This window comes from Equus caballus, chromosome 27 (assembly GCF_041296265.1).
Source record: "Equus caballus isolate H_3958 breed thoroughbred chromosome 27, TB-T2T, whole genome shotgun sequence".
Lineage (NCBI taxonomy): Eukaryota > Metazoa > Chordata > Mammalia > Perissodactyla > Equidae > Equus > Equus caballus.
In genome coordinates, this window is record NC_091710.1 from 25,128,991 (window position 1) to 25,142,035 (window position 13,045).

General features: G+C 37.2%; 1 protein-coding gene across 8 annotated transcripts in view; it reads left to right on the forward strand.

The window, feature by feature from the left end:
* Window positions 1-13,045, forward strand: part of NSD3 (nuclear receptor binding SET domain protein 3) — a 103,433-nt gene that overhangs the window by 71,547 nt on the left and 18,841 nt on the right. For 6 of the 8 annotated variants that reach the window (XR_011433260.1, XR_011433261.1, XM_070253068.1 and 3 more), the window contains 4 exons: window positions 1,533-1,730; window positions 2,204-2,377; window positions 6,015-6,161; window positions 9,487-9,643. Coding sequence is in view for 6 of the 8 variants with exons in the window: in XM_070253068.1 (XP_070109169.1) it covers window positions 1,533-1,730; window positions 2,204-2,377; window positions 6,015-6,161; window positions 9,487-9,643 (676 nt within the window). In the remaining 2 variants the exon portion in view is untranslated. The remainder of the gene's footprint in view (window positions 1-1,532; window positions 1,731-2,203; window positions 2,378-6,014; window positions 6,162-9,486; window positions 9,644-13,045) is intronic. The other 2 variants (XM_023630607.2, XM_070253069.1) reach the window with 1 other exon arrangement.

Genomic DNA, 13,045 nt, shown 5'->3' on the forward strand with positions numbered 1-13,045 from the left:
AACTATTCATACTTTCGTTTCTTTTTGTGCCAGTGTTGGTAAGTTCAGTTTTTCTAGGAATCTGTCCACTCATCTAAATTTTCAGATTTATTGGCACAAATGTAGTGATAGCCTTTTACTATCTTTTTAACATTTGTAGGGTTTGCAGTGATACACCATTTTTCATTTCTGATATTGTTAGTATTGCTGCTTTTTCTCCCTTTTATTATTAGTCGCTCTTGACAGGGATATCAGTTTTATTAATCTTTTCCAAAGAACCGACTTTTGGGTTTGTTGTTCCTCCCCATGTGTGGGGCTCTCACCTCGTCCTTGAAGAGCGCCTTCCCTGGATGTGGAATTCCCGCCTGTAACGGGTTCCTTCCAGCCCTGGGAAAGTTGCATCCAGTTGTTTTCTGGTTTCCGTTTTTCTCTTTCAGTCAGCTCTCAGTATTACTCTTGCTTCTTTGAAGGTAATTCTCTTTTCTGTGGATAATCTTAATGTTTTCTCTTTGTGCTTGATATTCTACAGTTTGAATAAGACATCTAGCTGTAATTTTCTGCGTTTTTTATTAGGATTATGAGTTTTCTTTTTGGAAATTGTAAGTGATTATCTAATGGAATCTGTCTTGTCTTTGGTAATTTCTTATATTTATTCTGTGTGGGGAAGACCTTGCCACTCTCAGCTCCCAGGTGTTGAAAAATTCTGTTCTGGGTTTTCTTTGGAATTACTTTTAGTATAGAGTGAGAAGTGGAGATCTGAATTGTTTTTAGTGCTGTATCTCCAAATTGATTATCAATTATTGTAGCAAATCAATTATTCTAGCAAAATTTATTAAATAATATTTCAATTTAACCATTTATTTTCAATTTCTTTTTATATGTTAAAAACTTACACATAGGGGCCAGCCCCGTGGCCGAGTGATTAAGTTCACGTGCTCTGCTTCGGTGGCCCAGGGTTTCACTAGTTCAAATCCTGGGTGCAGACATGGCACCACTCATCAAGCCATGCTAAGGTGGCATCCCACATGCCACAACTAGAAGGACCCACAACTAAAAATACACAGCTCTGTACCGGGGGGCTTTGGGAGAAAAAGGAAAAAGAAAAAATCTTTAAAAAAACAGAACAAACAAAAAAAACCTTACACATAATAGAGTTTCTTTTGAAGGTAGCTCCTTGCTGTCAGTAGCTGCTTCTATTTAAAAAGCATAAGCAGGGGCCTGCCCGGTGGCATAGTGGTTAAGTTCGTATACTCTGCTTTGGTGGCCCAGGGTTCACAGGTTCAGATCCTGGACGTGGACCTAGCACTGCTCATCAGGCCACTCTGTGGTGGCATCCCACATACAAAAATAGAGGAAGATTGGCACAGATGTTAGCTCAGCGAGTCTTCCTCAAGCAAAAAGAGCCAGATTGGCGACAGATGTTAGCTCAGGGCCATTCTTCCTCCCCAAGATAGATATATATCAAATATATATATCTCACATATATATATATATATATAAAGTCATATGCTTTATCAGATTTTATCTAATCTCTGTTCTTCGCCACTTTCCAGGGCAGCACCCGTGTTTTTCCTGTAAGATGTCTGGCACAGATGTGAAGCGTTGCTCTGTTGGTGCTTGTGGGAAGTTTTATCATGAAGCCTGTGTCCGCAAATTCCCCACTGCCATCTTTGAATCAAAAGGATTCCGCTGTCCCCAGCACTGCTGCTCTGCCTGCTCTATGGAGAAAGATGTCCACAAAGCAAGTAAAGGTAAAACACAGCTAAAAACAGGAACAAAGATTTTTTTAAGTTCAGTAGCAAATAACAAGCACATTATTTTAGAGAGCATCAGGCATTCTCCATCTGTTTTCTGTGGAGGTCGCAGCACTGCCACAATAGAGAGCCTGGTAAGTAGAGACTACGTCCTAATGCAGACCAGGAGAAGAAGATTCCGTCTGTTCAAAATTGCCCTTGGAAATTCCTTCGGCAGGTGCCGTGTTGGAAACCACCATCTCTCCAGCACTAGGGCAGGCAGATATTTTTTGAGTGATCTCCAGATGGGTGCTGCATTTAGGGGCCATATAGCATAGGAATGACAGAACCAAACTAGTGAAGAAAAATATTTTTATCTTACTGTAACCAGCATTGCATGGGAGCCCAGAAGAGCCCAACTCCAAAAATCTCATTTTATAACCAGCTGATGCCTGATTCAATAGACTCCCTTCTGGCTTGTCTTCACATAGGCCGCATGATGAGGTGTTTGAGATGCCCAGTAGCCTATCACACCGGAGACGCCTGCATTGCTGCCGGGAGCATGTCTGTGTCCTCCTGCATTTTCATCTGTAGTAATCATTCCAAGCGGAGCAGTAACTCTTCCTCTGCTGTAAATGTAGGCTTTTGTTTCGTTTGTGCAAGAGGTGAGTGTCAATCTTTTCTCTTTCTTTCTGAGTTCATTGGCATATTTCCCCATTAAAATAGTTTCATTAATATCCCTGAGAGAGATTAACACTCCCAGTAACTAGTCCCTTTTACAACATTAGACATTCAAATTGTTAGAATATTAATTCTTCCATAAATTAAGCTAGAATCTGCATTTTTTAATAATGTAGAATTATAGATAAGTTCTTAGTGTTTCTGTTTGGAGCATTGAACGATTATTCCCTTCTGCAAACAATTCTTCTTTCCGAAGCAGACTCTTCCCATGTCACATTCTTTAACTCAGAGCTTTCAGCTGATTGAAATTTCACTTGGAGGCAAGATGAGCACGTTTACTTTTTAATTGTTTCTGTTGTATTTTATCCTGCTTTGGTCTGGCGTTGAGGAAGCCCGATGGGATACAGCCAAGGCAACATATGTGGTGGTGGCAGCGAGCAGCCAGCAGTGAAGCTTTCTTACTTGCCAGCTGTTGACATTTAAGTGTGCCAAGAGATTGATCCACTAAAAACAATATTGCGTCCCTGAGGGGGTCAGTGAACTTGAGTTCATGATAAATAGAAAATAGAACTTCTTTACTTGAATATGATAGAGAGTAGCCAGCTTTACAGAGTATCTCAGCTGTATTATAATAAAACAATTTTTAGTATTTAGTAAGCATTTTAAAAACCAACTGATATCCCCAAATGCAGTTGTTTTTTCTTTTTTTAATATGAGTGCTACGTTTTCTAAACTTTCCTGAGTGTGAAATATTGGAGAGGACTCTGGCATGTCAGGCCTGTTCGATTATATTTAGACTATACTGAAGATGAGGTTTTTGGTTTTGTTTTATTTTTTGCTTTAGGGGACAGTCCTTTTAATTTGGTGAAAGTACTGTAAAGTACTCTTTACTAGAATTTCGGCAGTATGATACATAGATCTTTAGTTGTTTTGCTTTTTTATCTCTCATTTAAAAAAAAAATAACAAGAGGAGGTAGGCAGTAAAAGATTAAATAAATAGTAGTCCTTTTTGTAGCAGCCAGCTGAGTCCGAGGTATATAGTGCTTTCAGTTTACCAGAGTTTTGTAAGCATGTGGGGCTGTCGCCATTAGAGGGAAGTATTATGTCTTTCTTCACCAGAGCAGTTGGAACTGTATGCTGCTCTGAACCTGGCTGGGACCTGGAGGAGGAGGTCTGAAATGTTTCATGCCACATTGTAACAGGTGACAGAAAGGATTCAAATAGTCAAAAGAAATAAGAAGTCACCACAAGTGCCTTTTCCATCTCCCCAACCCTAGGAAAGTAATGATAGGATGGACATACTGAATTATCAATTGGATGGCTAGCTTTAGAGACTTTTAAACAGATGAGTGTCAGAGATAACAAAGTCTCTATCGCTGTGTGTTTTATTCTGTCATTCTAGGCACTTACTTTTACTAGGATGTGTGTATGTGTGTGTGTGTGTGTGTGTGTAACTGAGCCAACATTTTAAATACTGAGTTGATAACTATCACTCTGGTTTACTTTGGAGTACATTGTGAATCAAGTACCATCAGTCTGTTAACCAATATTTTCTTTTGCTCTATTTCATTCAATAACTGAGAGACCTTTAAAACAGATATTTTCCATTTAAGATAGGTAGAAAATGGCCCATTGTCAAGGAACTTAGTTTTGTAGAAATTCTAACCATTTTGTTAAGTTTAATTTATATACCTTGATTAAAAGCTTGAGATAATGGAAATGAGGGGAAAACCTATGTTTTAAGAAGGATCTGTATTTGCATCTTACCAATTTAGCAGTTATTCTGAAAGATTTGCCATATTTAAATGCCTATTTAAGCGAGATTATTTAATTCCCAAATATTTTGACTGTGAAACTTTGTACAGTAAACAAACTTATTCTAAATAGTTCACTGTTGGGATTTGAGAAGGTTTAAATCAAAAGTTTTTCAGAAGTAAATAGTGTGTGTTCTGGAATTAGAAAACTTAGCTTGTTTTTAATCCATTGCCTCATACAGAGTTTTTCCCTCCTCATAGAGGATTTTTCTCTTAGTTCTTGGTTATTGCTTGTTTAAAATCATTGAGCTAACTCTTAAGGACTGAACTATCTAGTAATATTTTAAGAAATGTTTCGAGGTTTAGAAGAGCACTGCTCCTCCTCTGGCCTCCATGGTGCCGTAGCAATGTCACATTTCAGTGCAGTATTTGTTCTGTAGTCTTTCCTTTCATCTGGAGGGTGGAGGAAAGTGAAAGTTACTTAACACTCTATGCCTTTCTTTGTAATGGTAACTTAAAATGGAGAAAGTAGGTTAGGGTTTTCTTTTCATTTTAATAACAGCAATTAATTTTGTATCTGTAAATCAAACTCTACTAGACACTATCTGAATGAATTGCCACAATTGCCCTGAGAAGGTAGTTCTTCATTTTATATGGATAAGAACACTGAGCCAGCATTTGTACCTTATCTTTCCTATTTCAAAGCCCTTTTCTTAAATACTACACCACTTTTCTCTATTAAATGTATGAAATTCATTTGACATTATATTTATTTAAAGATTAAAGATTCTTATGTTATTACCAATTAGCAATTTCAAGTTCATTCTGTCATCTGGGTCAGAGATATTTCTTGAATCTGTCTCAGGGTAGGGTAGCACCAAATGAAGATAACATTCACCGACAAAAGTAAATGGTAACCCTTTTAAAAGCAAAACTCTTCCCTCTTCTGAAAATGATCTCTATGAGACTGCTGTCATGGTTTCTGTTGTAAAGTCCCAGATCCTTATAAACTGACCAGTAACCAAATAGAGACATTTTCCCTGGTCTCACAGTTCCCTCCGCTTAAGAGTGGCCTGTAGCTGTATTATGAACTTAGCTGGGGAAGGGGGTGGGAGGGAGAGGAGAAGTGGTATGACCAGTGGGTTAGAGCAGATCTTCTGTCTTCCTCTCAATACAGTAGCTGTATTGGCAGATCAAAAGGATGGTTTTTATAAACCCTTAAGTTTTGGTAATCACTTTATATCATGGCAGGGAAAAAAATTAAATGGTTTGCATTACCTCAGTAAAGTTCAACAAATTATGGCTCCTTGAAAATTGTGTATCATATTGATAGAGAAAAGCTTCATTATCTGGCAGAGAAAGCTAGAATTTATTTGAGTATATCTCAAGATATGGAGAGAGAAGAGGGGAGACTCAATTCTGCCTTTAAGTGCTGCCTGAGACTTTGAAGGTGGATCAGGGTCTCTACTTACTATGTCATGTAAATAATTCTAATTTCTAGCAATTAAGTGATATGTCATTTTGTTCTTTGGATTGGCATCATAGTACTTCTAAATATTAAGGAATGTAGCTTTATTTTCCACAGGGGGTTTTCAGTATGATGTGAAATGCAGTTTACATCTTCAAATTAATTTGGAGTTTTCTTCTAGGTATATAGGTTTCTATGTAGGGCTGAGGCAGTGAGTAGCTGCAACTCCCTTTAATAACTGTAGAAAGTCTTTTCTGTCAGATCTTTCTTTTTCTTCATATTCTCTTTTCTTCCCCCAACTTTACGCACAGCTACATAATAGGTGTCGGTTTATTTTTTTCCTCATGGAATCATGGGTAGTTTCATTGCAGCTCATCTCTTTCTGTTTGTTTCGTATAGGGCTGATAGTTCAGGACCATTCAGACCCCATGTTCAGTTCATATGCCTATAAGTCCCACTACCTACTGAATGAATCAAATCGTGCAGAGTTGATGAAATTACCTATGATTCCTTCTTCGTCAGCTTCCAAAAAGAAATGTGAGAAAGGTAATAATCAAAATAGTTTATATCTTGCTTTTATTTTTGCATTTCCTATTTTTTTCTCTTTAAATGGAGGGGGGAAATGTATGCCTGTCAAGCACCATCTGTTGCTTTTGGTAAATTCTACCTTGGTGGTTGTGACTGTGTCTTCATATGGCTGCAAAATTATTAAAAAGGGCTTAAAATAATTCCATTATTACAAATTTTTACTTACTCTCCTCCTTGAATAAATTTTCACACATTCTCTCTATCTGTGGATGATTAAAATTGAATGACTAGGATTTTGCTTACTATAGAAGACTATCTAAGGGCTCTTTCTCTTTTGCCTGATGGTAGGACTACCATTCATGTTAGAATAGAATAGTCACAATGTAATTTGTTACTAACTTTCAACTAAATAACAAGATAGGTTATTAAATAGAGGGAAACCAAGATACTGATGCTTAAAAATTTGATTTTAGACTATGTTCCATCATTTTGTTTCTGAAATATTTTTGTTAAGATGCTGTGAAAACTAGTTGCCCTTCTCTTAGAGACATCAGTGGGCAGCTGGGGAGGATACCCCAAGTACTGGATATTGAAAGATGGCCCAGATGACTTGAAGAATTGCTTGTGGATCATTTATCCACAGAGAACCAAGAGCTAAATGTATATTTATATCCTTCCAGTTAATTTAATCTATGGAGGAAAATCTTGTGTTTAGCTTTGCATAGCCTATTTGTAATAAAGGGAAAAAGTGGTTTAATAATAATGTATTATTTGGAGAAGGGTAAAATAAATTACCTGGAAGGTGAAGAAAGCCTTTCCTGTCTACATTCCCATTATGATCTGGAGGCCAGGTTCAGAGTCTTTAAAAACAAAACTAATTCATACCTAATATTCTAGGTATATTTGAAATGGGCTTTGTTGGTTTTTGTTTTTTGTTCTTTGTGTTGCCTGCTTGATGTTTCTTTGCTCTTTGTCAGACATCTGAAGTGGCAACTAATGACTAAAAGAAAGCATAGCAAAGCAAGGTGATCAGAACCTATGGAGAAGTAGGTTAGGGACAGGCTGGGCTTGTTTGTTTGCTTGTTTTCCAGTGAAGTCACGCTGTGTCGCCTTACTGTTCATACCACCTGCTTCCAAAACAAAGATGGGCATAGGTCTGACTGACTCCCTAATGCAATCAAGTTAGACTACTGAGGCATTTTAGGAAATGCCTTGTTTTCCTGCTGGCGCCTTTATAAAATGAGATTAATTCCATTACTGCTTACTCTGTTTTCAGTCCGCAGTATTGACCTTGACATGAACTGAAATTATTTTGAGCCCTCTGTCTGCCTAGCTTGGACCATGTCTTACTTCTTTCGCATCCTAAAGCAGTTTTCTTGCATAGCACCAAGGTGGATTGTTTGTATTTTTATTTTTCTCTTTCCCTTGTGTATTTTTTGTCAAAAAATTGTGATGATTTTCACTGATGATTCTGGGTCTGTATTTCCTCTGAAATAAGACTTAAAATTAAGGACTATCCCACAGTGTTAAAAATGACCAGCCTGACATTTCCACATCAGCTCTAATAATCACACGTCCTCTGCAGCTGTTTGCAAAGACTCCTCTCCTTACTGGTCACTCCTTTCTGATGGAAAAATGAATTATCTCATTTTACTTCAGACTCACAGAAGAATTTCCTAGCTAGGCTAAGAACACTCAGGCAGCTCACCTTTAGGTGTAGAATTGGAACAATTAACCATATTGAGATCTGCAGACAAAGGGAAAAAATCCCAATGATTGAAGCAAAAGCTTTTAAGCAGAGGAAATATAGTGATTTAATTCATCACTGATTGTACATAGATTTTCTTTTTGTTTTCATGTTAATCAGTTAGAAGTTTGAAAGTCTACAGAAAGACAAGATTTTCCGGAAAATTGATAGCAAACCCTCAAAAGGTCGGAGCATATGATTTGATGAAGTTGTGTAGAAAACCTTTTGCTTATGAGACTTTCAATCTCAGTGCAGTCATGGGTTACAGACCTGATGTTCCAATGGAAAGATGAAGTTTCTTTGCAATAAATGTCTTTATTGTATTTCATCTTCAGTGGTTAACATCCTTCTCTGTCACTTGTTGAAATACCTATTAGAAATACCTAATCCCCCCCAAATCTTTTGTTTCTTTGCATTTAAAAATACTGTTTTGTTTTGTTTGCTGCACCTGTTTTGGTCTTAATCCAGAGGTCATTTTGTGTATTTAAAAGGAGAGGATTTTGCTAGGGAACTTGGAGGGCTATCCTGCGTGTGGTACTTCGGTCTGCGCTGAAATTTACTTAGTTTTATGCTATAAAGCAGTGGTTCTCAATATGAAGTCAGAAAAGACTAATGTAAACAAGACTGTTGAACTGTGTTTAATATTTCAGAAAATCTAACAGAATCATACATTTGTGCAAAATAAGGTTACATAAGTTTCTTTATATTTGGCTATGATTTTAACAATATAATATGGTAATACTAGTTTTGTTATTGGGATCAGAAACTCTGATTGGCAGTTATATATTTATTTGGTTAATAAAAACAAGAGGAATTAATTGTTACTTTTAAAATCCAGGGGTTTTGGTGTTGTCTTTTGGTTGTGGGGATTTTTTTGTTGATAAAATATTTGAAAACGTATGGGAGCATGAGGAAGAGAAGGGGGATCCTTTGTGATGAAAACATGGCACACCACTGCTGTATAGCCTGTTTGACTCTATCTTCACTGCGAAGGTAACGATAATCACCAATTGGAGAAGTATGATTCTTTTGCTTTTTTTGTATTCTTTTATTGGAAGAAAAAAACTACTGATCAACATATTGGCTGTTGTCATTTTTGCTAATTTTAGTATAAAGGGATTTAGTTACCTGTGGCACTGGATTAAAATACAAAGTTAGTCATTAAAATAAAATGACCACTGTTGCTTTCTTAGCTCTCAAAGAGAAAAGAAAGTAAATTGCTACATATTTCTTTGAAAATCTGCTCTCAAGTCTACTCAGTCCAGAGATTTGATGCTTCTCATTTTGTCATGTATTAGGAGTTGTAGCTGCCTGCTAAACTGATAGCTTGAAAGCCCACATTTTAGACGGGTAAAGAGTACAGTGATGTTTTCCTTACTAAGAAGCGTTTGAGTTTCTGACCACTGAAGCCCTGAAAAGGGACTGAAGGAGCTAAATCTGTTGATTTGCTTTCTATTTTAATCCATTGCTATAGGTGTGACTCTATTCCTTTGTTATTTTCCTCCAATTTGAATCAAATTCAATGCACTTAAAAGACAACTTTCTCCTTTCCCTCTCCTCTTTTCTCAGTTACTAAGACTTGTTATTTGTTTCAAGGTGGAAGATTGCTCTGCTGTGAATCCTGCCCAGCTTCCTTCCACCCGGAATGCCTGAGCATAGAAATGCCTGAAGGCTGCTGGAATTGCAATGACTGTAAAGCTGGCAAGAAACTGCATTACAAGCAGATTGTTTGGGTCAAATTGGGAAATTACAGGCAAGTTTTTCCAAGGACAAAGAGGTAGTATTCAATCTGTTTCGACGTAGATTCCTAGTCCGTATACAAAGTGGCTAGGAGAGACACAAAGCAGCACAGAGTACTTCCTTAGAAAAAGAAAGAGAAAAGAAACATATTTTGAGTCTGGGTTTTTAGACGATTGGGAAGGTTAGTTGTTGGATTTTTTTTTTTTTTTTGATTGGTTAGTTGACTTTTTAACTGCTGAAAGTTATTTTATACTAGTGAACTATATACTAGTAGATTTTGGAATAAAGGTCTTATGTGGATAGTGGGGAAGATGTTTTCTCTGTATCCTAATTAGATTTATATTGATTTCTGATTTCTAATAAAGTCAAGAGTTTATATCCCGGTCAAAATAGCTGTCTTTGTTCCTGGATCTGGCCCATTTTAGTTCTAGCTAAAAGCTCTAAACTGTGTACAGAGAAAGAGCTTTGTAGAATTTAATGAGAGAGATTATTTCATTAAGAGCCCTTAGTTTTTAAGGGAATGAAGTAAGAAGTGCGTGTGATTGCCATTATTGTAAGAAATCTTTCTTCTTTTAGGAAGCCTGTTTTTAACAAGCCTTCGCCGAACAGGAATTAGCAATATATTTTTAAAACTCTGCGTTCTACATTTTGAGGCATACATTTATCATTTTACTAAGAAAATAGATACTCTTCAAGAGAGCACAATAGAGTTCTGCTTTTCAATTAGAATTCTAAGTAAAATATATTTCTATAGAATTTCAAACGCAATTTTTTTTAACAAGAACTATATTGTTTTCTCTGTGTGTTAAACACAGGTAAGCTGCTTGCTTACCTAATTAACTTTAAAATTTTTGTTTTTAGCTGAGAATAAGGGGTATTCAGGTTGAGAAGCCACCCCCCTACAGTTTTTTTTTTTTTAACATATGACAGGAAACCTCCAAGTCCTAAAAAAGAAATATTTGACAGTTTGAATACATAAACAGTTTTATACTGTATGGCAAAACATAGTTTTAGAAGGCAGATCTCAAGCCAGGGGCACGTATTTGCTCTTCTGCTTTCAATAAAAAAAGACAAATACTTTACCTAGAAAAGGGGGCAAAGAAGAGAAAGAACCAGTTTGCAAAAGAATAGCAAATAGAAAATAAACATGTGAAAAATGCACAGCCTCACTAAAAATAAATGTATGTTAAAAACAAGGAGGGGAGGCCAGCCCCGTGGCCGAGTGCTTAAGTTCGCATGCTCCGCTTCGGCGGCCCAGGGTTCGGATCCTGGCATGGACATGGCACCACTCGTTAGGCCATGTTGAGGCGGCGTCCCACATCCCACAACTAGAAGGACCCACAACTAAAATATACAACTATGTACTGGGGGGATTTGGGGAGGAAAAAGCAGGGAAAAAAAGAAGAAGATTGGCAACAGTTGTTAGCTCAGGGGCCAATCTTTAAAAAACAAAAAATGAGTTTTGGGGCTGGCCCAGTGGCGCAGTGGTTAAATTTGCACGTTCTGCTTCAGCAGCCCGGGGTTGGCCAGTTCAGATCCCAGGTGCGGACCTATGCACTGCTTGTCAAGCCATGCTGTGGCAGGCATTCCACATATAAAGTAGAGGAAGATGGCACAGATGTTAGCTCAGGGCTAATCTTCCTCAAAAAAAACAGTGTTTTTTTAAATTAACAGACTGGCAAAGATTTAAAAGATTAATAATTTTGGGGAAACAAGTGCTCCCTGTAGCGAGGTCTGACATCACGTATTAAAATTGTAACTGTGTATACCCTTCAAGGAATTTATCTAAGGAAAAAAAATTGGACAAGCAGGCAAAAATGTATTTATGGGGGTGTTCTTTGCAATATTATTTCTAATTGCAAAAATTTGAAATAACCCAAATAGTCAGATAGTAGGGGATTTGTCAAATAAATTATAGTGTATCCATATTGTAGAATACCTTGGAGTCAGTAAAAGGATAAGGCAAGTCTGTACAGTAAAGGAGACAACGTCCAGAACATCTAGTTGAATTAGAAAGCATGCTTAACAGCATACAAAGTGTCTTTCCATGTGCTTATACAGTTTTTTAAGATTGTAGATCTAGATATAACATATTTTTAATACCTGGAAAGAAATACTTCTAACGTTTATAGTCTGAGGCATGAGATTACAAGGGGAGGCATTTTCAATCTTTCTGTTATATATTTCTGCATTGTTTTAATTTTTAAAAGAAACACATACTGCTTTAATAATTAAAAATACATATCTTTCTGGAGTGGGTAGAGGTTCAGGTTTGACAATTTAAAGAGAAGACATTCCTGGATAAGAAATATCTAAGAGGAGCCGGCTCTGTGGCCGAGTGGTTAAGTTTGTGTGCTCCGCTGCGGCGGCCCAGGGTTCGGATCCTGGGCACGGACATGGCGCCACTCGTCAGGCCACGTTGAGGCGGCGTCCCACATCCCACAACTGGAAGGACCTACAACTAGGATATACAACTATGTACGGCGGGGGCGGGGTGGTTGGTTGGCTAGATAAAGCAGAAAAAAAAAAACGTTGGCAACAGTTGTTAGTTCAGGTGCCAATCTTAAAAAAAAAAAAAAATCTAAGAGAGTGTAAGAAGCCTTCAGATCTTCAAGTAAATTTCAGAATATTTCCTTTTGTTCATTTTTTTATTTTTGGCTTTTTTTGAGATATGATTGACATAATGTTGTCTAGTTTCAGGGTAGTGATTCGGTGTTTCTGTATGACCACCACAGTAAGTCTAATTGACAGCCATCACCAGACGTAGTTACAAAAGTTATTTTTCTTGTGATGAGAACTTTTAAGATCTACTCTCTTAACTCTGAAATATACAATACAGTATTATTAATATAGTCACCGTGCTGTACATTATATATTTCCTTTTTTAAAAAAGTTATGAACATGAAAATATCTTTGACTTAATTTAATTTTAATACTTAAATTTCAATCACATTGCATTTTAAAGAAGCGCCAAGCAGCGCTCCAGCTCCCAGCCCAGTGAGACTTTATATGCAGGTCAGATGATGTTGCATGTTTTGCAAAGGCTCCCAGCCTTGAGCTAATAATGTATTTTTTTCCAGGCAGGCCCAGCTGGGCCACATGATGTTGTTACTTTTCAATAACTGTTTACTCCAGTGTGAAGTTTCCTGGGGGAAATAGGAGGACCTAGAACAGCCCCGGGGAGAAAGTGTGCCTCTTCCTACCTGACCCAGTGAAGGCTGTCATCGCGTACATACTTAGCTACCTTAAGATGATATAGAAATAAATAACCATTTCCTAGCCTACTTTGAAAGGAAACTAAATACTGATTACACAAGATAGTGTTGTTTTGTTTTATTTTAACAACTTGAGCACAGACTCTTACCCACGTTTTTAATTAATTCTTAGACGGACAGCAGGGTACCTTTTAGATGAA